This window comes from Dicentrarchus labrax, unplaced genomic scaffold (assembly GCF_905237075.1).
Source record: "Dicentrarchus labrax unplaced genomic scaffold, dlabrax2021, whole genome shotgun sequence".
Lineage (NCBI taxonomy): Eukaryota > Metazoa > Chordata > Actinopteri > Moronidae > Dicentrarchus > Dicentrarchus labrax.
The window spans coordinates 15573694-15599136 of NW_026136705.1; the positions used below are offsets into that span (position 1 = coordinate 15573694).

The window sequence follows — 25443 nt, forward strand, 5'->3', positions numbered from 1 at the left end:
ACTATTTACACTGGTAGGAGAAAGGAAATAAACACACAGAGGAAGAAAGATGAGATGAGAGCTGAATCTCCGTAAGGACAGAGATCCAAAGTCGAAACATCTGGAATGAGGCACTGACAGCCAAGGGGAGAGGTTTTGTTATGAAGCTGAGTCTCAGTACAGAATTTGAGAATAATCAAAGTCTCAGCAGCAAGTTAGAGATTGTCAGACACACCTATAAACTATGTAAAAGGAGTTCTAATGTTCCTGGCTCGAAACCAGAGTTACTCAAAGAACACAGGAGAAGTAAAGCAGCTTGAAGATAAGAAATGGCACGTTTGAGATTCCTGGTCTAGAAGAACATGCGTAGAGACGTGAGGTCATGTGCCTGGATGAGATTAAAGAATGCTTCTGGGCATTTTGTTTGTTATCTGCAGAGACCTTGGTGCCACCTTTGACTGAGTTGATGACAGACTGACAAAAGACATCAAAGGTGTTTCACCCACCAGATTCTTAAAAACAAGATAACATCGCACCAGTCAGAGATGTATAGTTGTTACTTCACGCTTGCATGCCATTTTACAGGTTAAGGTGATCTGATATTCCTGAAGAATATTTCTGTGATGGTATAGAAGGACACAAAGAGGGAGTCTATTTTAAAGTTGAGAAGCAGTTACAGGAACATGGGGCATGCACAGACAATGCTTTCCATGCTGAGAAGAATAAAGCAGACATGTACTTGCCACCCAACCACGACTGATTCTTTCACAATATAAGAAGTTAGGGCACAGTCAAACAGTCCGTGACTGTTTCCAAGGTCGGGAATGACTTTTCAGTCTCAATAAAATCATTATCAGAGTTGGTGAGAAATTACACTTCCTCCTAGTTCCAGGAAATCCAACGGGTTTCATAAAAGAAATGGCATGGACCAGAGTTTCACATTTAGAAAACACCATTATTGCTGAGAACAAAATAACCCCTTGTTCACCAACTTTATGGAAAAGCACAAAAGCATTTGATATTGCACAACCCACCGTCATGTGTAAGAACACCATTTCTTTGACTCTGTTTTTTGACAGATAGTGTGCACAGATCCAAATATTCAATCTTGCAACAGCTACTGTGATAAATTTCACTTAATGGTATATCTATTTACTTATGCTACTTCAGGAAATGAATCAACAAGAACCTTTGGCCGCTAAAAGATGTTGAGACACATTCAGCTAAATTCAGTTATACCTTTGGCAGCTGTGAAACATATGCAAATCCCCTGACCTAAGTATTGAATATTTATTCATTATGCATCAAGTCAAGTCAATAAATTGTAGATGTTATGTGAGGTACATTTGGTACTGCTGTCTTTTGTTTAAAAATCCTAACCTGTATTTTATTTCAGCCCTTCTTTTGGAGCTCAAAAGTAAAATTCTGTTAATCCATATTTACTAAAGCGCCATAACCAAGGTTTCACAATTTAGTTTGGGCTCAAGAAATATGTCCTTATGGCATTCCCTTTTAAAGGTGCACAATTTTGGTGGAGGGAAAGGATGTATCAACACTGCAACAGAGGAAACGGTGTCAGAAATATTACAGGCACACAAAGAGAAACAGAGACTATTGCCAGGTCGAAAAGAGAGAGTGAAACAGTGAGTTAAGACAACTTTTTCAGTCACAGTTCAAACAATGAAAACACTTTATTAGGTAAAGACTGTATTAAGTAACTTTCCAGGAGCTCTCCATTCAGCACCACAACAATGCAAGACTAAAGCACAGCAATGCAACAGACCACTTATTTTTGCATGATTTTATCTTTCTGTCATTGGCGTCCTGACTCTTAGTGGTTTACAGCAGGTTCCGTTTAGTGCATTCTTGACCTTGGAAACAGTAGTTTGATAAAAAACTAACTCCATCCATTTCTGAGCTTTTTACCTCTCAGTCCTCCTCAGCTGATGGAGTTTTGGAGAAGGAGATAGCCCAGTTGTCATCACATGCCCTAACACTCCTCAGAGCTATCACACTTGACAACTTTGGGGATTACAATCTCTGTGAAATTGACAAGGACTCTGGACAAGAGACTGAATGAGCTGTCTGTGAACACTAGACGAAAGCAGGTCGCAGCCTTGACTTTGAAGGGGTGAAAAAGACCATGGAGGCCATCCACATTCAACACCTGTTATCATACTCAGGTCATTTGATGACAACTTGCTATCAGACAATTAATAATAAATTGGCCAAAGATTTCTTATCTGTTTAAAGTAATAATCTGGTCAAAGGAGTTTTAAGAACCACCCAAAATCCCCCATTTTGATCCAATCACTGGTCTTTTTGTTAAGTTGACAACATTAGGCTAATTAACTAATATTTCTTAACATAGTATAGCCTTCCTCAGCTTGTGGCAAGAGTGCATTATTACAGTTCCAAAAGTGTCTTCTATTTACTTTTACTTTTTAGACACACACAATGTGTCTTTTTCAAAAGTTCTGCATCAGATCCTATTTAGCAACAATTAATACAAATCAGAGGCTGTATTAACAAACATGCTGAGAATAATCTCAGAGAGCTCCTAACTTAGCCAAAACAATTCTAGCAAGGAGTCTGAGCTTAGGAGTGATTTAGGAACTTTCTCAGAGCATCTCTTAGCAAAGGACAGCACAGAAACATTTACCTTAGTAAAAATGAAAACTGCACTGTGATAATGACTATAAAATGAACAATAAAAGGCCTAATCATATAATTTAGTCTCTATTAAAACATGGTTTAATTTTGAAAACTATTTGATGGAATGAATCTTTGTTGAATATCTTGTAAGCCATACGGTTTGAAAACACAGGCCTATTTGCGCAGTAGCCTGTTCACACGCTGATAGTTGTTATATTTATTTGCTTACATTTACAAGCTAATGATTTTAGGAATTAATATATTTGATATTAATGGCAATGTAATTTGTGAGCATGCAAAATGTGAAAATGAACTGCTGAACTTGTCAGCTTAAGAGTCTTTTAAAAGTCCTCCAGTTTTTCCCCCTGATCTCTCTCAAGGGCTAAGATGGTCTGTGAATAACTTTTATCTTTACCAGAATCTAGTCCTAACTGTAAGGAGAAATTCATAATTTTTTTGAATTTTCTTAGAATTTCATCACTAGGAGCAACTCTTTGAAGTAGAAAGCTTTATGAATACTGCCCCAGATGATTTATTTGGGCTCATTTAGATCTGCAGTCTATTGGACAGTCTACTGACTACTACAATTACACCTACTACACACCCAGATCCCATTTCTGCCTTTTAGGTGGTTGCACTTGTGTGTACACCTACTCTCACTAATAGAGAATTTGCTGCCGTGCCTTAGTTGGACCTTCCTGGTTAATAAAAAACAAAAAAAGTATCTAAAGAGGAGATAGACCTCACTGTAAATAATTAAATAAACTCCTTTTTCAACCAAAATATGCATTGTTCTTGAGAGGACAGTGACGTCATTAGGTCAATGTTAATGTGTTTGCAGAACATTGAGTCCAGACTGAAGGTGTTGCTCCCAGATGATGTTGGAGCTGCTCTGATGGATGGAGTTGTTCTTTGCCATTTAGCCAATCACATTTGTCCTCGGTCTGTTGCAAGCATCCATGTACCATCTCCTGCAGTGGTAAGTAGACGTGAAACTTCTTGAAACGCCTTTTATTTTAAACCGAGTTATAGATAATTGATAAGATGCTACTTTGTGGTAATTAATGATATTTTCTTCTCACTCTCACAATAGTTGGATGTAGTGTTCTTTGTGATTTCCATAACCTACAAAACCTTACAGCTTCGTGATTGTTCGGGGTTTTTTGTTTGCTCTGCATTCAATTTCTAACATGTTCTGGCCTCCAGCCAAAGCTGAGCATGGCTAAATGCCGTAGGAATGTGGAGAACTTCTTGGATGCCTGTAAGAAGCTGGGTGTCACACAGGTAATCCATCATTCACATAAATATGCTACTTACTGTTGTATTACTTTACAGTGTTATTATATGTTGTTCAAATGTATGATCTACCAGTCATATCAACTGTTGATCTCTGTACAATACACCAACTTACAAAACTACTGTGATACTGACTGACTGTACTACAGTAACTCTCTACAAGTTCTGTCATGCACACTCACTGGTCTGGTTTGTTAGTTGAGCGTCGTACTGGTGGAAAATGTATCCCATAGCTAATGGAAATTAGAAGTGTTTATTTTCCTTGGCAAGATCTGCCTGTCAAATTAATATTTACATTTATTCTTTGTCAGATACAATTCTGTCAATACTGATAGGAATCTAAGTGAAAGCCATTCCCAAGTGGTATCGCCCCACACAGATTTTTGTATGGAAGCCATACTTCATTGGGAAATTCAACCACTACTGAACTACTTTTACTTTTAAGATTCAGATTCCTGGCACAGTCACACATACGCAAATGCAGGCCAAGCCTGCCAAGGTGAAATGTTGGCAGTGTAGGGTGTGACACACATGGAAATCAGTTTCCTGGTTTGTAGTTTGTTTTATGGTTCAATTGGGTTGATGCTGCAACTTTGCAGGTCAAAGGACTTGACTTGCATTTTTAGATCAGAAAATTACCAATTGAAGCATAATAAATATTGCTGTAACTGAAGACGTCTCTCCGCTAACTCAGGACAAGCTGTGTCTGCCCCATCACATCCTAGAAGAGCGCGGTCTGGTGAAGGTGGGTGTGACTGTCCAGGCTCTGCTGGATCTGCCTCCATTGAAGCCCACACAACTCTCAGCTGTTTGACACAAGCCTGAATGTTGCGTCCAACCTGCAGTCATCCAGCCAACCCCTCTCCCCAGCCCAAACCCGCACCCAATTACCAGGGACCAGAGAGCCCCTTTGGGCGAGGACCCAGTGGGCAGTGGTTCTTTGGGAGTCTGCTTCTGCCTGACTGAAACAGGAGACAGGAGGAAGAAATACCTCTGTCTCTTTATATGATGTCAGACATCACCCACTTCTTGTCCATCACATTTTCACTTGTATCCTGCTCCTAGTTAATGGGGTCATCCTGTATGTGTGTGGACTAGCAACGTGACTGTGTGTTTCCTGTGTGAGCTGCACAGTTTGAGACACACGGACACAGACAAGACAATGGATGATCTGTACATCCCTCTCAACATAAGCTCAGTGATTAGTGAGCCTGCAAGTGCCAGTTCTGACATATCCATGCTGGTGTTGGAGACATTGGCAGTGAGGAGATGACAGACATGTTACTCACTCTTTCACTAACAAGACCTAAGCTGCACACTGGCCTTGCAGCCACAAACCACTGACTGACTTCAAGGAGTTCTTACACTCTTGAGTTTCTTTCCCTTTTGTGGAATTTATTTTTCCATGAAAATTAATTTTTGACTTTGTTGTATAATGTTCTCTTTTTTTACATGGTGTGCATCAGGTCCCTACTGTATATTCTTTTCAGCAGCCAAACCTGATTCATAAGTAGTTGACTTATTTGCAAGTAAGTATTGCATTTGAGCAATCACAGTAGACATTCTGCCTTCTGTTTTCCCTGAAACTCTGGTTTCACATTTAAATTACTGTACAAATCATGTGCAACTCCGTACCGAAGTTCTCAATTCAAACCTGCATGCACAGAGGGAAGTGACATTTGACCACTGTGAGAACACGTGCTTGGCTGTGGTCAAAAGCACGGGGGTCCTGTTTTGTAGCATTTTTTCATTGCACATGCAAGGTTTCTGTATTTGCTAAATATTCTGTATTCTAACTTTTCTAAAGCTTTTATACTTTATTCCCAGTCATTGCCAACTATCACTTGCCATTTCTGTGGAGTTCATAACATGGGTGTGCCATGTTGGACACAAAACAGTCAGGATTTTATTGCTTTGCATAATCTCAGATGAAACATGTTTATACTGTGTGTGTTTATGAGTGGAGGCTCCTGAGTGAAAGGCTTCTGGATCAGAAAGGGGTTCAGTGCTGCTTAGAGGCTATCACTAATGCAAACCTTTCACACATGGCCTGATCTTAATGTCAGGCCACCCTGCTGTTTGTGGTTTCAGATACAGTTCATTATTTCAGGGAAATTAAATTATTTCTGTATTTATTCCTTTGTTTTATATTTGTATGTTGTTGTTTTGTGCATCTTAACCCTGACAAGATGTTCAGGTGCGGTGCAGCTGGACATTTAGATGTGTTTTCTGTATGATCCTGCTCAACTTAATGATTTAAAGCAGTAAGATGTTTTATTTAAGAGGATTTACTGACAGCTGTCACACCAATTGATGTAGTATTTTTAATTGGTTGACAGTAGTATAACATGGGAATAATTCAAAGTGAAAGCAACACAAAACATACCACATCTGTCAGTAGAAATGTTAACATTGTTGACAGCATAATAGGGGCTTGACGAAACACACAAGTGTGTTCACTAAGGCTGACTTTAGGGGTATTTAAAACTGTACAATGTGGCAGTACAATCAATTTCAACATAAAGCTGCACCCTGTTATCTTTAACCTTCTATTAAATCTGCACTATTATTAGTACTTTATTTATGGGCTATTATTTATAATTATACCGGTCTTCTTGTTAGGTATTTGGCATTTTAGTCTTGATTTTCTGGATAGCACAGGCAGCTGTGGTGCACCTTTCGTTTTTAAAATTAGCGGAAATTTATGTTAACCACATTATGGGTCCATTATAAATATCAAAGTAAAAAAAACACAGAGAAGCTCGGAGAACTCGAAAAGACATTTCAGTTCATTTAAAAATGCACCTTTAAAGAGAAGCTGATGCCTTCATGACCTGTATTGACCTCTACCTGTTGATATGACATCTTTTAGATGAGCTCTGAGCCTGTCATTGACACAAAGTCCCATGTTTACAACAGAAACAAGTAGGCAAGGCAGTTAGATCAGAGTTTTGATGTTTAGTGAGGACATAGCAAATCATAATGCAAAAACTGCTATATCAGTGTATTGTTTGTGTAGCTGAAACATCTTGGAGGACAACAGTACTTAGTGCCACTTCAACACCTTGAAAGTCCACATATATCATGTTAAACAGCATTGTAACATCTGAAAACATGACATATTGTGCCTTAAAGTAGTATTCTTTGGGTTTTCTGCAGTCTTACACCATCAGTTGTAGTCACCTTCTTTGCTGATGAGCTACAACTCTTGACTGGCTGCCATACTGGAGAAGAATTTAGTCAGAGCTCAATAATCGGACAACTCCATGGTCTACATTACATAAACAATGAAAATCCGAGACTTGTACTTGAGGTTTAGTTCATTGAGTCTTGCATGACTAGCACGTATTAGTTTCCAACTGTCTCATCGTACAAAGGTCCCACATTAGAATGTAATTTTATTGATGTTCCTGAGAAACTTCCTCTGAATGGGCTGTATTCACTGACTTTGCAGCATCATTTTCCAGAGAAGAAATGCCCCAGGGGTAAAAAATAATAGAGGTTGTCTGGTTTATCAGGATATATAGAAATATCTGTTCAGTCATGTTACACCCTTTTCTTATGCAGAAAGTCCCACAGAATTTCTGGGAATGCTAAAAGTGTATTGTAGGCTAATCTATGGTTGAGCTACATGCTGGCACTGAAGAAATACCCTAATCCATTATCATCTTCGTAATCATCTTTTATGCTCCTGCCACCAGTATCAAACGTGTATGTATGTCCCTATGTATGTGTCTACCCTTTAAAATGCTCCTTTTTAAAGGGGAGACATATAAACATCCAGTAAATAATACATGTGCAACAGTGGGCTGCATCTTAGAACAGCATCTGTGAAACATATTGTCTGCATTTACCACCATGTTAAATGTTCATTTACTGTGAAACACAAGCTGATGTACAATTTGGTGTAGCACACAGTGCTATGTTAGCATTACACAAGCTGTGCTGGCTATATCTGAACAACAAGAGTCACACAGCAAAGGCATTATCACTGAAGGTAGCATTGTAATTTCTCATGATCATCATCTGTCTATAATTACAGGTTTGAAGACAATGAGGACATTGAACTGATGTGTAACCTACCTCAGGTTTGCCTAATATTAGTGGTTTAGATTCAGATACGTTGCAGAAAAAGTTTAAAATTATGTGACTTGGCTAAAAATGTCTGGCCATAACTTACTGTATGTATGCACTGCTATCTCATATGTTACTGCACATAATCAGTTGTCTTGAGTTTTCAAATGACTCAGTAAATTTATGTTTCATGTCTATGTTTAGGACTGAGTTTGAATTTTTATAAATTTTTATGATACTGGCATCCAATGAGTCATGGTGCAAATGGAACTAGAAAAACACCACAAAGGAGATATTTTGTGGCCTAGTGTGGTCACTGCTGTGGTTTTTAATTGGGATTAAAGTAGATTTTCAGATTTATGGGAATTGTATTGCATTGCAATTGAGAACTAGCACAAACAGCCTGACATTCTCTCTCCTGAGAAAAAAACTGAACAATCCAAACCAAGTATTATATATTATATATCAATCTATGAGCCTACATGTAGCTGTTTTACATAAGGTGTGGCAACTTTACCCCACATAATTCAAACCATCACACACCTTGAAAGATCTTTGACCTTATAAAGGTAGAAATTCAAAGCTCTCCTCTCTCTGTTTTGCCGATGGATGTGCTAGACATGACTCACCCGACGTCTGATCTTTTTTCCCTGTTATGTCCATGCTAACACGCACTGCTTGTCTGAACATGTAAGTTTCCTTGTGCGTTCTCATTTGCATGTCGTGTAGCTATGTTTCCTTTTAGGACCCATGTTAATTCTCAGTAATTGCCTTTAGTGTTTAATGAGTTCACAGCCATGCTGGTACATGCATGCTAGCGGTGAGCAAGTGCTAAAATTATATTTGATTTACACACCTACATAACTCCAATGCAATGCAATTTAAGAGTGGGTATTTCCCCTTCCCTCCTTTAATGTGTGTGCTAGCCAGCACATCACTAGGATAGGTGTGCTGTCTTGTTCAGTTCTCTATTAGTTTACACTGTAAAAGTTGTGATGACTCATTCATCTATGAGCTAAGGAGAGCAAAACAAGATTCTTTTATGTTTGTATGGAGTGTATTTAAGAAATCACAAATCATGAAGATAATCTTTTACACCTTCATTTCAATGCCAACTATCCCTGTAGACACATATTTATACTAATGATTCTCTCTCAAATCTAATCTTCAGCTGTCTTAGTCAGACAAAACAATTGGGTATCCACCAATCTAGCTATCTAGATTTTCAGTCATTTTAATATGACATTTCCTCATTCCTCACGAAGAAGATTAGACTGTCACTGAAGAAGATTCCCTCTGGGTTAGTCCAACTCACTGCTGAAGCCTCATATTAGCTTTGGCTGAACTTTGAGAAGTATTTTTTCCTATAATTAGGACTATGGAAACAATGGAATCTCATAAAAAAACGCCCGTATGAACTAGAGGGAAGATTATAGCAATTGACAAACCTGTCAGCATACTGTATGTGCATTCGAGCGAGACAGACAAAAAATACAAAGCTATCCTTTAAAATGTAATAGCTGATTGTCATTTTATAACATGTGCGTGTTATCATCTGTGAACATAGTGTTTTACCCTAAGGACAGTTCTACTTTTTCTTTACTTTATTATTCGGTTCTTCTTTTGTGCTGATCTCACTGATTAATACATTCCATTGAAGATATTTTATGAGGCCTGGCACATTAGTATGTCACTCCCTTTACTCTGTATCATGGAGAAGTCACAAATTTTCCACAGATACTTAAGAGGTGCTGATCTGTGTTTCATAATGTCTGCGTGACTACAACTTCTGTAACGTCTCCTGCATTATTGGACAAATTACATCTGTACCTGTAGTTCGTTCCCAGTTCACACGGCTGATTAACACTCATCTCATCCAAAGAAAAGGTGAAACAGTGAGTCATGTCTAAATACTACACTGCCAAGAAAATTCAAACTAATGTATATAAGCTTTTTGTATTTTAAAACAAGTCAGATGCATGCAAGAATACTGAATGGCTGAAGTTGAACCTCTGTACATATCATCTGTATAAATTCCAGGGATTTCTTAAAACAAACAAACGTGGTCAATATCAAAATAAAGTCAAATTCTTTGCAGCTCCATCTGTCTTGTCTTTATTACATGAATCTCAAGCTCTTACCAGTAGAGTACCTTGCTAGTGCCACCTGAAGCAATGACAATGATTTATTGTGCGAATATGTAGATAACTGTAATTTGTTGTGACTATCCTGGATTTCCTCGATTAAGATGAAACAAAGAGAATCAACCACCTAAATCCCAAACTAATAAGGTAAACAGCTGTTCAGTACAAAACCACCTTCTGTCTTGTGATACCCGCAATGTCTCCCTCTTCCCTCTCCTCAGACTCTTCCTTCATGTCCCCATTTCTGAGCTTGTTCCATTTTGATCTGGTCCATGTCTCCCAGTCAGAGCCCTTTTTCAGCTTCTGCCTCTCTGAGTCAGCTTCTCGCAGACTGACCCTGTCTTATACATCTTTCTGTCAAAATTGTCCCACTGTCATTGCTCAGTTTGTTTCGTACTCTGCTTTGTGGTATTTCACTGATGAATCTTTTACTCCTCCCCAGTAATCTAGCACCATTTAATAACACATGACTGCCATCAGTTGTGGTGTTTCACATTTAGAGATTTGTCCACACTTCCTCACGGTCTTTGGGGCATGAGCGCATGATGCTGTCTTGAGGTTATGTGCAGCGGCAGGGAAGTGAGATAAATAATGTGCAGTCATTTTGGAGGCTTGAGGCTTATAAACATTGTTCTTTGACATTTTGTTGTAAGGATAGGGCTATCTTATGCACTCTGACCAACCTGTTGTATAATTTTTTTAATTCACATTTTTCTTGCCTTAAGTGTAAGCTGAAATTTTAGCATGAATAACAATTGCAAGATCCAGTAATATGACCTGACAGCCTTTTTAGGTTGGACTTTAGTATTTCACTTCAACTGTTATGTACGATCATACAATACTTGAACACATACATGCAAGCACACACATGCTAAAAATGTAACCTCCTGAGCGCCTGATTAGCCTGTCCTGTACTATTACTTGTGTGCAAGTCCTTTCCTGCCTTTTCCCTTTTGGATTTTTGTTTTTAGTCTACAAGTCAGCTGTCCACTGGTACTAGACCGTATCAGCTATGTCTGTGTTGGCATTTGGCCCAAGTTGTGGCTAATAACCAGAACTTTTTTTGTGACACGGTTATCCTGGGTTATCCTCCACATTTATTGCCAAGAACAACATTATGTCTGTTTTCAAACATTCGGGGCTTCATTCTTTACTGAAGAATATTAGTTATTATAGACAAAAGCAAACACTATGTTGAAAGTAAACATAATGACAAGATAAGAATTAGAATTTAAACTGCATGAAACCGCAGGGATTTGCACCTCTGACTAATTTTGTCTGCACCTGTTATCAGAGAAAGTCGGGTATAATGCTTTATAAGCACATAATCAGTATTAAATCACACAAATGCAAGTTATTTTTAATTTAAAAAAAAAACATTTTAATTAAAAAAAAACAGTTTATATATTATACAGTTAGGTAATACAGTTATTGTATGATGGACATAATTTAATATTTCAAATAGTAGTTGTAATAGTTGATAAAGTCAGTCAAAGATGATATCATGACTTACAAGTGAACTGAGGTTTATAAAGAACATATTTTGATTATAAACTTTAACAACAATAACTTTTAAACAATTTTGGCAGCATTTTCTGTGATTTCAAGTCATACAATGTCATAAAATTATCGTAAAATGATTCAATTTCAGAATAATTGGCAATGAACAGCGATAACATCAGTTTTCACTGTGAGTTGTCAGATTGACAAATCACCCTAGCAATCAGTTGTGTAAATCTTATCTCCATAAAAAGCAATAAATTGTAAAGTTGGGAAATAGAACAACACCACCAGGTTTTTGCCTTCAGGCGGCTGTCTGTTACTGAACAATATGTCATATTTACCCATCAAATAAAAAAAGATAGAAAAAAGATATAGTCAGGTGGAGTGGTTGATGGATGGGTTTACTGTTGGTATTTACCAATTTGCCAGACCATTTGATGGTTCCTGGTGACATATTTTTTATACTTTATGAATCTGCTGCTTCTCAAATTACCCCATGTCTTGGTCTCTGTGAAGCTTGACAGTGGTGGAAGAACTACTATGTTATTATACTGAAGTAATAGTAACTGAAGTAATAGTAACAGTACCAGTAGTGTAAGAAAAAGTCTGGCATTCTGAACTTTACTGAATAAAAGTAGCCTACATGACATAGCATCAAAATATACAATATATATATAAAGTTATATTATATAAAATGGTGCCCCATTTGTAAGGAACATGCATTTGTGGGATGAGCAGCAGCGCTGAGTATGTGGGTTGCGCCCATGAAAATTTGCCAAATCTTTTCTGAGGCGCCTGATTGGGCAACTAATGGGGCAATAGGGCAACTTCAAGCTGGTGTTCCGCAAAACCAAGTTGCGGCATTATTTGGAGTGACCCCTAGTACCATCTCCAAACTGAAGGCCAAGTTCCATATAACGGGGGATGTCAAAGACATGCCACAAAGTGGGTGTCCCAAGAAGACGACACCCCAAGAAGACCATTTCCTCACCCTGTCAGCACTTAGGTGCCGTAGGCTGTCTTCTACAGATTTGCAGTCAAGGTTTGCAGGATGATATGGCCAACGGCTCTCTGCCCAGACAATCCAGAACAGACTACACGCAGCCAATCTCCGGTCTCATAGGGCTGCCAGGAGTCCTGCCATGACTGCCCTTCACTATCAGGCCTGTTTGCGCTGGTGTCGGCAACACATGCACTGGAACCTGAACATGTGGAGGAATTATGTTCAGTGATGAGTCCAGATTCTGCCTACGGCAGTTGGATCGTAGGGTCAAAGTGTGGAGAAGATGCGGAGAACGCTATGCTGATTGCTGCACCAATAGAATAACATCTTTTGGTGGAGGCAGTGTGATGGTGTGGGGCGGCATCTCCCTCACTGGAAAAACGAGGCTTGTCATCACTGGAGGCAATCTCAATGCAGAGAGATATGGAGATGAGATTCTGCAACCAGTGGCAATCCCATATCTCCACAGTCTGGGACCGAACTCTATCCTCCAAGATGACAACGTTCGCCCCCACAGGACGGGGTTCATCAGAGACTACCTCCAGTATGTGGGAGTGGAGAGGATGGAATGGCCTGCCAGCAGTCCTGACCTCAACCCCGACCTGAACACTTGTGGGATCAGCTTGGGCGTGCTGTTCGTGCCAGAATGACCAACACAACCACTATGGCTGACTTTCCACAAATGCTGGTTGAAGAATGGGATGCCATCCCACAGCAGTGTGTGACCAGGCTGGTGAGGAGGAGGTGCCAGGCTGTTGTGGCTGTGTATGGTTCTTCCACACGCTACTGAGGCTCCTGTTTGTGAAATGAATAAATTGTTTAATTGCCAATATGTCTTGTTTCTTTAAACTTCAATCACCCAATCCACCAAACACCAAACGAGTCAATGGCAGAATAAGCTGTTTGGCATTGGCAGAGAAGATTTGGCAAATTTTTCATGGGCGCAACCCACATACTCAGCTCTGCTGTTCATCCCACAAGTGCATGTTCCTTACAAATGGGGCACCATTTGAAAGGGAACTAAACAGGATTTCCAATGGTATAAGATTTATTGCCAAAAAGCATTGTTACCACAGAGAAATAATCAACCAAACACAAATGTCCTTACTTTTTGTGCTAAGTTTATATATAAATATATACAAGTACTAAAAGTTAAAAATAAAACATTATTCAGAATGGCACCTTTTAGAATAATGTACTGTATCATTTGATTATGATAATTAATGCATTCATGTGTAAGCATCACTTTTATGATACAGCTAGTAAAGATTGGAGTAATTTTAACAATATTGCTCGGTAGCTTAATCTATAAGACATTATTTCTTGATGATTGTGTTTTGTATTAATCTGAATCTGAAGAGTAACTAGTAACTAAAGCTCTCAAATGAAAGTAATGGAGTAAAACTTCCTCTGAAATGTAGGGGACTAGAAGTATAAAGTGGTGTAACATGATATTACTCAAGTACAAGTACCTCAAATTAGTAGGCTATAGTATAGGTATAATACTTGAGTATAGTTACTTTCCACTGATAGATATCCACAGCAGTTGGATTCAGACCCTAAATTGGGATGCAGTTCATGTTCAAGATCTTGAACCCAGTGAGGCATCCTATCTGTTTCTGATAGTAACTGAAATGCGTCACAAGGCACACTGTGTGGGTGATGGATGACATGTGGGTGCTGGCTAACATTATGGAGTTAACACCAAACAGGTGACAAGTACATGAATCAGGTGAAGGCTGTTATTTTTCCCATGACAACAGTGGGAAACTGATAATGACAAGGACCACTATATAGTAGCAACTGGACTCTCTTACACCAAGTAAAAGTTTTGTTTCACTGACATCTTGTGGTTTGAAGTTTTAAATCTGTTGCATCACTGACCACCATGCACTTGCATTTACATAGATCGTTTAGGTGTTTTTTGTAATATGATCTTTATATGGCCGAATGAAGGGAGAATTTCGGCGGAATTATTACTTATCCAAAAATCATGGTGGCAGAGCATGATCCAACAAGTGTCAAAATGTGTTATTAAAGTGTAACTAACTGTTTTCTGAACCAACAAGGGACTCTCCCTGTTTCTCCGCTATCTCTTTATCTTCCTCTTCCTAAGAGCACCATAGAGATGTTCACACCAAAACAATACAAGTGCGGATACCAGATCCTTTTTGCCAGCAGGATCAGACGCTACCGGAAAAAACACAGATTTTGTATTCTGATGCAGTCGCTTGCTCAAGCAACATAAATGGCTCCGTCCACCCACGCCTAGTCAGTTCTCTAAACTCTGCCTGAACGTGCTCCGGAGAGAAAAACGCCCTCTCACTTAAAATGTAAGTACATTTATCTCTTAAGTCTGACGGATTTATTTGGTCTGGCAACATTTTATTCAATATCATGTTTTTGTTCATAAGTAGAAAGTCATTCCAAAGATCTCTTTAAGGTCATTTTGTGATGTTTTTATTTAGTTTTTTTGATTTTTATTCTGTTTGATTAATGCGACTGGAATTTTAATAGTAGACTTTAAAATGAGCGCAGTTCTGAATATATTTTCATTCTGTTTTGTTTTCCAATTTTTTCAATCTTCATTTCTTTTTGTTTTTTCCTTTTTTTCCAGTTTTCTTTTTTTAAAATAAGTGTGTATATAACTGCTGATGGCGAGTAAATCCTGGCTTACTCCTCAAGTGACACTGGTGCTGCTCTTAATTACTTGGAGGGAGAGCATGTATTGCAGTGGAGTTACAGGTTGGTCCAGATTTGTTTATTTCAATTATTAATTTATCGGTCCTATGCCACCCTTCAGTTATACCTGAATCATTTCAACCCCCGACAAACCGAGATCCTTACCGTGCCTTGCAAGCCAGTCAAATTAAAATATGAATGAATTTAGCAGGGCGCACAATTAATAAATTGTTCTGTTGAGACAGGGCACAGTTGCCAGTATAGGATTGATTTAGGATAATAATGCAATAAGCAGTTATCAGAAATTCTACTTGCCATTTATATTGTTAAAATTCTGCTTTGGATTTTATTATTACATTGTATTAGTATACCATCCTAAAATACAATAGATACACACTGTAAATAAATTTCCTTTTCACTTACAGTGGATCCTCCTGAGGACATTGTGATATTAGACCCTGGTCATCTTGGACATCTTGTGATTACATGGAACATCCCAGCAAGCTTGATTAATATGAGAGAGTGCCCAAAACAGTATCAGCTGGAGTACTTCGACACATACAGGGACAGATGGACTGTAAGTGCATATCATTTTAATCAAATCTTAATCTGAGGCACTTACCTCCTGCCAAGTATGATTATTATGTGATGAACAGAATCAGCTGAAGGCAATTACAGTAATGGTAGCATTGTCATGCCACCTTAACTTGTGTGTGTAAATGTGTGGAAGTATTAAAATAGCAGCATGTAGGTGCAATACTTTAGCACACTTCTGTGGAAATGCACCACACGCTGGTTTAGTTCTGCTGCCATATCCTCAGGTTGGCATCCTCAGGGGGTTTACATCATATGTCATAATCATACATAATCATCATCATTTTAATGTGAGAACCAGTTTGTATGTTTTTAATTTCTTGTGGATACTCTTTGATCCTTGGAGAATATTCCAGTAAATTTCACTTCTAAAATGCCTTTCATCACAACCACTTAGTATGTTTTCTGTTTTTTTTCTTTGGTGGGAAAAAAACAGAGCCTAAGTAATAGATCTAAACTAAAACATATGTTAATGCATCATGATATGCTTGACTAAGAATGAACTAACCATAAAATTCTCATGTCAGCCTTATCTTGACTGCGTAGGAGTAAAAGAACAATACAAAGATGTTAACGTTTCCAAAGGACGCTGGTGTCTGACGCAATAAGGGGTCAGATTACAATGACAAACACAGATATGACTACATCAGTGATAACGTCTGTGCCTATGACAATGACCCTGGCTATGGTGATGATTACGACAATTTCTGCTGCCATGGCTATGCATTAATTAAGCTCTTTCATAATCTCATGTAGTCAATTGTAGATGTTTAAAGCTTTATCTTGACATACTGTAAATTAATATAATTTATGCCCATCCCTGTCTCATTGTTATTTGTTAAAAAAGTGTGTTTATTGTTGGCAGGACACCAGTTAGGATACGATACTAGAACAGTTCAGGGCGTGATCTTTTCAAGTTAACAACTGAGGTGTAAAATTTGATTTCAGACTGGACAGACAGCAATAATCAGCTTGGGATACAAGCATTTAAATACCCAGAACAACATTTCAATGGAAATCATGAATAACAGAAATTTGTTTCTGGTTTGGCAGACTATTAGGACCGCCAGGAGAACATACAGTGCTCAGTTTGATCTGACAAAAGATGTTAGAGTGAGATTGTACACCTTGCTGAGTGGACCCTGCACCAATGGCACTATGATCAAGAGTACGAGCTACACTGAACTGGTCCAGAAACCTACTAACACAGGTAAGACCTAAAGGTGTAATAGATGGTAGTAAAAACATCAATAATTAGATATTTGGAAAATGTATGAATTGACATTGATTGGCTTTATTCACCTTTCCACCTCTAGGTGTTGTGGGTACAGCAGTTCAGGATTTTGTCTGTGTGTACCATAACATGAACTACATGATGTGCAATTGGGAAAGAAGCCCGAAGATGCTGGCCGACTCACAGCAAAATCTTTTTTTCTGGTACGTTATATGTCCATCAAAGACAGTTTGTGGCCACACCTGCAGAAGTCAGTTAGTCCACCAATTTGCTCCAGAACAAAATATCTCCCTTTGAAATCTTGTACAGACATTCACAGTCCTCAGAAGATAAATCCTAACCACACTGGTGATCCCCTGACTTTTCATCTAGCACCACCACTAGGTTGGTTTGAATTGAATGTCTCAACAACCTTGGATAGATTGCCAATACATTTGGGCAGATATTCAAGATCCTCAGAGGATGAATCCTAACAACTTTGCTGATCTCTTGACTTTGCATCTAGCACTACGAGCAGGTTGAAATGCTTACTTATGATTCACCTTGACAACTCATGGACTGACAAAACTGCTGCAGCATTTTGGAGTGAAGCTTTTGCTATATCATAAAATCAACAGGAAATCAACTGCACCTGAAATCCTGGTAGAAGTTCTGACGGAAGCTTCACGCTAACATGCATCAACAGTTTGTTTCTTTTGTTCGTGCACCTATAAAATCCACTTCAGTGTCATCAGGAACAAAATTGTCCCAGTTATGTTTGGAATTGCTGATGATACTACTGAGTACCACTAAATAAGGGCCACAGACCCTTGAAAAATGGAAGTGATGGTTAACATCCAATTTACATCTTCAAACCTCACCAACTCTCAACAAAACTGTATGAATGAATCAATAGAACCCATCTAAGCAGTGCGTTATCTGGTTGTCTCTTCTGCAGGCACGGGGAACTGGAACAGGTAGAGGAATGCCCAAGATATGTTATTTCGAGTGGAGTCAGGAAGGGCTGCAACTTCACAGGGATATCGCTCCCTGATTTTACTGATATAATCTTCTGTGTAAATGGCACATCTCCTGAAGGGCCCCTGATACCAACATTCATCTCCCTGCAAATTCAAAACTACGGTAAAAGAATGTTTGCCTTCTGGTAATAGTACAGCCTTAATATTCAGTGAGGGTATTGCCCTCATGTTTTGAGAGTTTGCCCTCTGTGCCTCCTGTCACAATCTATAATCTGCTCTTTTGTGTTTTAATGTTAATGCAGTAAAGCCTGAAATCACGGAGAAAGTAATTCTGCAAACAGGTCCAGACATGCAGCTGGAACTAAACTGGGACCGTCCTGTTGGCAGTGTTCCTGGACACTGCCTAAAATGGGAGGTGGAACGCTATCAAGAGGGACCTGATGGAAAAACCGCACCGGTATGGATAACCTTATATGTACATAATATAGTACATCTTCTGTTGAGTAACTCTAAGGTACTCACTGTACCTGAAAGAGGCTTTGTCCCAATAATCCTTGAGCAGAGGGTGGACAGCTTTTCACAACCCTTTTTTTTTTTATTGGCTTCCACAGATCCAAGACTGATGAAAGCATTGTAGAGCCAACTGCAGATTGACATATAATACGCTTTACAATTTATAGCTATATATTTAAGTCTTCAAGATTTACTAGTATTAGACATATTGTCAACATCAATCTATGCTTGTCAGTGTTAACAATAGCAGACAATTGGGGACACTGTAGGCACAAGATCTTGGCAAGTCGGATGATCCCACACTTTAACAGACCCAACCCAAGAGCAATGGGGATGACAAAAATAAGTATATAAATATATTCTTGATTTTATTTGTTGTGCAAAGACCACAACACATACAGGACAGCAGTGTTAAAATACCTCAACACCACCTTTAATAAGGAAGTGCTTACTTTGAAGCAAGGTCTTTAGCTCTTACAGATGTGCCATAAAACCAAAAACAATGAGCTAAAAGAGACTCTACATATTTGTGGTTACATTTAAATAACTTCTTTACATGTTTTCGTTGTTGACAGGTTTATGTTATAACCGAACAGATGAGCCTAACTCTGCCCTACATCCACGACAAAGAGAAAAACTGCTTCAGGGTTCGGTCCAAATTGCAAAAGTATTGTGCAGACAAAAGCTTTTGGAGTGAGTGGAGTCGTCCAGCATGCCACCCAGGTAAAGATGTTTCGATGTACTACGACATTGCATTAAAACACCAATATTTTCTTCCACCGTGTAATACTACCCATTACAAAAAAACCTGATATATAATAGATACAAATAAATATATAAATACAATTAATAGCATGGAATCAGTCCACTGGCATGACAAGCTTGGTGTGGAAAAATACTGTTAATCGTCAATCAATCATCAATATCCTCCCTGTCACTGTGTTTGGATGTTCCCATGAGACTTTTCCCCATAACATAAATAAAACTTAGTTTAAATTCCTGAAGATTTATATATAATAACACATTTCTGAAGGATCTATTCAAAGGGTATTTTCGAGTGAATAAAGGAATTACAAAATAAGCTGTGAAGCAACTTTTTTGTTTAAAGCCACATCAGCAATCAGTCACATCAACTTTGTGGATTCCCGGCTTGAAGACTCCGATGCCATAAAATGGTCAGTTTAATTTTTATTCTTTATAATTATTTGTATGATATTACAAAAAATAAATTGTAAATATATTTGTAATATTTTAAATCAATTATGGTTATTGTCTATCCTTCTGTTGTTATGTCAACTTCAATTTGAGTTTGTTTTGCTCGTTATCATTTTCAAAGCTGAAGAGAATTTAGATTTTAATGTTGTAAAGAGATCCATAAAAACTACATATACATTGTCAACATAGTGTGGAAATCTCCCTTTAATCTGATATATACATAAATACCTTTAATATTATATTCAATATTGTAATTCAATATTAGAAGGAATTATAACATGGTTTATAAAAACTACACATCACAATTTGTCCTAACTTTCTAATTTGTCCTTGTTTTATAGACACACATGATGCCAAGTTCTGGTCCTTTGGAGAGAGAGATGAAGGATCGTCTTCTATTTAGGCTTCAGAGAGTTTTGACAACATCCTGAACAAAAGGAAAATGTTGCAATAATTGTCAGTGGCTTAAAATAATAAATGTACAAAAAGTAAATATTTTGAACATCAAACAATAGACCTCTAGTATCTAACTTGGTTAATTTAAATTTCTTGGTCAGTAAGTAGGGTCCTGCCTTATATTAGGCTTTATTAGTTTTTGTTGAGTGTTACATTATACTTAGATTGCTCTATTTTAAAATACATTTTCATATTGAAAAAGTACATGTATGTAAGTACAGTAATAAGCGTACTGGGCCCTCATGAGACGTAGGCTAACTTCTCATTAACCAGGCGCACCCCCAGAAATTTTTCATAGGGGTGGACCCCCCCGGCCCCCCTTTCACGGAACCCCTGTGAAGATACAAAGTGCTCTTTGCAAGTTTAGGTTACAAATATCTACGAATGTGGCATGAACCAAAGGTACTGTTACTGAAGTTATTTAACTGACTGAGGCACCTTGATGATAAACTAAACAGTCACGACTTTGTTGTGGCTGGTCGTGACTCACACAGTCTGTCTACAAGGTATCGTTTTGTCTTTTTTTCACCACCAAAGAGTGGGAGTTGGCCACAACATCTGCAGTGACTCAGATTTGTGAGAAAAAATTTTTTTTCTGCATTAACGCCTTTCTACTTTATGAGAGATACTTTTTCATGGGAAAAAAAACAAAAAGTAAAACAAAGCCCCTGAGCCAAACCCAAATCCTGTATCCAGCCTCAAGCAAGCTCCAGTAGACTCATGCAGGGCTCTGTCTCCCCTCTTCACTCCCTGCAACTCCACTTAAGTATGGGGATATTTCCCTATTTTTAGGGGGGGGGGTCTCAGAGCGAGGACTTACTCAAAACACATCCATTATTACAAGCCTGTACGCCTACTTGTTTTATGTCAGCACATATAAGCACATATCACATCCATCCTTTTAGACATGATGACTGCATAACATGGCTGTAAATACAATTCAGCACCAAAATTGAGCAGGTCCAGCGGCTCCAGTGCAAATGGTTCAGAGCGGGTCTTTTTTTCATTTCCGATGTCTGATTTAAATTGACGTTTAAGACATAACGCCCCCACGCTTCAATGGTGAGGACAAGAATTGCATGCAGGCCGGTATCTTTATTAAAGTGAAATAGTGATGCGTAATGCGCAAATCATACATTAAAAATAGCCTAATTTTACACATGATCCATGATTATGACAATACAAAAAAACAAAACAAAAAGGAAATGCATGGGGAAAAACAGTATTTTGCCAATATTTTAGAGACCCCCCCAAAATTTCACAAATCATGTTTTCAGGGGAGCTCATGTCTCATTAAGGGGGGCTGAGACCCCCCTGGCTCCCCTGTAGTTCGCACCCTACTACTTCGCATACTTTTTCCCCAGAGCCACTCTGGGCAAAAAGTAGTATCTCTCTCTTATGACGTAGAAAAAAAGCGTTAATTAAAAAAAAAAAAAAAATTCTCACAAATCTGTGAGTCCCTGGGGTGAGGGTTAGGGGGGACCGTGTTGTCCCGCGATCCGCTAGGCTCGGTCCTGAACCATGAAGGTGAACTTGTTTTCCTGTCTAGCGGAAGCCGCTCTGCTATAAGGCTACTACAAAACAAAACGTAAAAAAAAACCCAGTATCTAGTTATAAAGCAAAAACTATAATAGTCCCTTTATTCCAAAAGTTTTAGGCTATAAAAAGCAAGAGAAGTATATTAAATAAAGCAACAGAGGGCGGGGTTCAACACTGGCCTGGGAACGCCTCGGGATCCCCCAGTCAGAGTTGGCCGATGTGGCCAGGGAAAGGGAAGTTTGGGGTCCTCTGCTGGACTTGCTACACCCGCGACCCGATCCCGGATAAACGGATGTAGATGAGATGAGATGAGATGAGGGCGGGAGTGGATGAACTCAGTTAAAGAGTAACACCGCCCGTACGAGACGCTCTAATAGTAAAGCGAACGCGTCCGCAACGAGCCTGGTTTCCTATTGGGGGATTTTGACAGGGTCATTACTGTCAGTGGTCATGGCACCGAGGATCCAACAGCAGGGGCTGTTAGAGTGCGAAGTTTTAAAGGAAAGCATTTTACAAATCTGCACGTGAAATCAATAAAAGACCACGCTCCTGAATGAAGATAGGGATATACCCCCCCCCATAAGAACAGGGACTGTGGGCTCACCATTAAGCACTTCTGTGTGCACTGTGAAAGCACCCGATACACATCGCAGAGAGTGGAAGGAAGGGAAGGGGGGGGGGTGTTGTCAATACAGGTCCTGTGACTCATTTTTTGTAACTTTTGGAAGTCCACCAATACTGGAATAACTCATTCTTTTGTTGGTTTAATTTTTACTCGCTGATTTCTTGCCAAATTCTTGTAAAAAATCTGTTTATTTCAACACTGAAGAAGTGGACTGAAAGTATCTGTAGATTCATGTAGATAAATGAAACTGTCATTTGGCATTGAAGCTACACAATGTTTTTGCACAATAAAATGTCTGATCAAACTGTGTGCTGGTATGAGTCTCCTTCATTGTACTCCAGATGTTCGATAATGGTGTCTAATTTTAGGCCCCTCGCGCATTACCCTGTACATAAATAATATCTATTTTCCAACTGAACGTTAAAATTTTTATGCTGATGAAACCATCTTTTATTTAATCAATTCTACTGCGCATAACTCCAGAAAGACTAAATGTATGCATTTCACAAGAGCAGAGAGCTATGATGTCCCTACTTGGTGGAAATATAATTATACAGTACAGCATTATAAGTACTTTGGAAATTTGGTAACATGGCAAAAAAAACAACAACATAAAAAACATGATACAATCCACTATATGACTGGATTTTGGAGATATCCTGTATATTTATGTTGCTGTTACTACCCTTAAACCACTGGATTGGGTGTACATCCATATTGGGTGAACAATTTGCTACACATGGCCCTGCATATTCATAATCTCCTTTAATGTTTGGACGTTGAAAGAAGAAAGTGACAGGGATTTAAGTTCAATCAGAAAGTCAACACTTCACCCTCATGTTTAAAACCTCTAATACAAAATACTATAATACAGCTCTAATACAAATATTTGGATTATGTCCAAATATGAATCTTCTGCTTTGTTTGGAATTTATATTCGGGCTGACTTGTTATAGATGTAGATGTAACTTTGTCTGTGTGCATTGAGAGTGATGGGACTGTACAAAATGTGCCAGAAAACCAAAAACAATGAGCTAAAAGAGACTACATATTTTTGGTTACATATAAATATTTCTTTACGTGTTTTTGTTGTTGACAGGTGCATATTTTAAACACTTATATAGATTTTAGTTGACTTGTCTTTGTGAGGATCAGTGATAAATGTTTTTTTGCTTGTAGGGATATTTAAATATACTGAAAACAAACCAAAACCTTGTGTGTGTCTTTTCTTTTAGAAAAGAACGAAATCAAACTTGAACCAGAATGGGACATGGTACCTGTTTATGTGTATATTGCTGTTACCATCATCACCATACTGGTGCTGTTGCTGTGTGTGGGGGCAGTGCTCAAAGTGTGAGTAAATACACAAATACTGTGTAGTATGCACACACACTGAGATATTGAAATGTGAAGGTAAGCTCACTCTAAACTGTTCTTCCATTGTAGGAGGAGTTCAAAACAAGTGAAGAAACCCGACTCTCTGCTCACCATGCTGTTTGCCAGAAATTCAGTTCTTACAGTGGTGGAAGCCTGAAAAGACATGAAAACCTTCACCGCTCTCAAACAGACCTCTCTCATTGTTCAGGGTGCATGATTAAAAAATTACAGAACAAAACTCTCATAGATGCACACAGAGTCATCACTTGAGATTGTTACACATTACTGAAGACATTACATATTAGGTTGACGGTTACAGCTTTACAGAGTTATTTACAAGAAAATCTAATCAGTATTATATTATTTCAACCTTCTGTCCTATGCTTGCCTTTTTTAATTTATATTTTTACATTATGGAAAAAAAAGTATCAATCGTTGTCATTGTCAGTTTTTGTTGTTTACTTGCCAGCTGATTTAGTCAGCAGAGTTACTTGGAATAAGAGCGATTACTCATTCTTTGGGAATTAGTTTTTGATGTTTTACTATTTGCCAGATATCTTGCCAGTTTATCTTGATGTTGTGGAGAAATCACAGATTTTATTGATTTCATTTTTATGTTTATTGTTTAATTGTTTACCTTTTGCCTTTTTTACAGTTGCCAGTTAGCTCAGCCAACAAAGCTTTTATAATCATAATCATATGAGTATACAGGGATAATACACATGAAATGGATTTTATTGTACGCTTCAAGCCAGTGAAGTCTTTCATCCCTTACAGAATTTATAATGAGACTGAGTGGGATTTCTTTACTTTAAATGGGTTAAAACTGAAGAAATTAGCGTGTCACGGGTTTGTAATGCCACTGCTCCTTGCCAGTTTTATCTTGAAGAGTTTTAAGTAACTCAGCATGACTGCAAAACAATGTTAACACATTTTTGTTTAAAAATATGCCAAAATGCCTCAATTACGTATTATATGAAATGTACCTCACCCACCCTTTGATTTTTGTATATTTTTTTGTATTAAATGGTAAAGTTGGTCAGATGTTGTCATTACTTGTTTTACGAACTTTATGCATCATTAAAAAAATCTTTTTGTATTCAAAATCTGTCACTAATAACTATAGCTATACAGATTTTATAAGAGCATAAACAAGGGCTGAAATTCGGAAAATGAATGTATCACACACAGTTTTCATGCTTATATACTATTCTGAGCTCGTACGTCTTTGTGTTACTGTGTTTATGGGGTCTGAGAGGCATCATCACACTTAATGCTTTGTAATAATCATCCTAATCATTTTAAGACAGTGTATTATAGAAGAGGGGTTCCCAAACCTTTCAAAAGATAGATAAAGATAATAAAGTCCTCAAAGTCACCCAATGCAATAAATCTATACAACCAAACCCATTTCTTTCCTTGTTCTAACTTCCAAAAATTTGATAAAAGTTACAATATTCTATTCCTCCTTTTGCGAGGGACTTGCTACAACCACTTTTATAGTATATAAGTGGATATAATGACTGCTAACAGTTTGTCACTCAAAACAACACTACAGGCTGCAGCTGAAACTGATACATGTTAATGAACTTGCT

At 38.2% G+C, this 25443-nt stretch overlaps 2 protein-coding genes across 6 annotated transcripts in view; both read left to right on the forward strand.

The window, feature by feature from the left end:
- Positions 1-10101, forward strand: part of lrch2 (leucine-rich repeats and calponin homology (CH) domain containing 2) — a 29349-nt gene extending 19248 nt beyond the window's left edge. For all 3 annotated transcript variants that reach the window (XM_051402072.1, XM_051402073.1, XM_051402071.1), the window contains 3 exons: positions 3476-3613; positions 3841-3918; positions 4625-10101. In XM_051402072.1, coding sequence (XP_051258032.1) covers positions 3476-3613; positions 3841-3918; positions 4625-4744 — 336 coding nt within the window. In that variant the 3' untranslated portion in view covers positions 4745-10101. The remainder of the gene's footprint in view (positions 1-3475; positions 3614-3840; positions 3919-4624) is intronic.
- Positions 10102-14823: 4722 nt separating this feature from the next.
- il13ra2 (interleukin 13 receptor, alpha 2) lies at positions 14824-24887 on the forward strand. 3 transcript variants are annotated; one of them, XM_051402079.1, is made up of 10 exons: positions 14824-14987; positions 15272-15399; positions 15762-15913; positions 16984-17140; positions 17247-17367; positions 18102-18286; positions 18426-18580; positions 19212-19359; positions 23707-23824; positions 23918-24887. In XM_051402079.1, the coding sequence occupies exons 2-10, from the start codon at positions 15309-15311 to the stop codon at positions 24003-24005; spliced, it is 1215 nt and encodes a 404-aa protein (XP_051258039.1). In that variant the 5' UTR covers positions 14824-14987; positions 15272-15308; the 3' UTR covers positions 24006-24887. The 3 variants fall into 3 exon arrangements, with proteins under 3 accessions (XP_051258039.1, XP_051258040.1, XP_051258041.1); XM_051402080.1 differs by lacking the exons at positions 23707-23824; positions 23918-24887 and adding exons at positions 19745-19811; positions 20193-22778; XM_051402081.1 differs by lacking the exon at positions 23707-23824 and having other exon boundaries at positions 14825-14987.
- The last annotated feature ends 556 nt before the right edge of the window (positions 24888-25443 follow it).

Bases quoted from the DNA above. Each gene is read 5' to 3' on its own strand.
- il13ra2 (XM_051402079.1), top strand. From the start codon at position 15,309: ATGGCGAGTAAATCCTGGCTTACTCCTCAAGTGACACTGGTGCTGCTC. The intron at 15,914-16,983 runs GTAAGTGCATAT...CTGGTTTGGCAG, and splicing joins CATACAGGGACAGATGGACT to ACTATTAGGACCGCCAGGAG. The intron at 23,825-23,917 runs GTGAGTAAATAC...CTTCCATTGTAG, and splicing joins GTGGGGGCAGTGCTCAAAGT to GAGGAGTTCAAAACAAGTGA.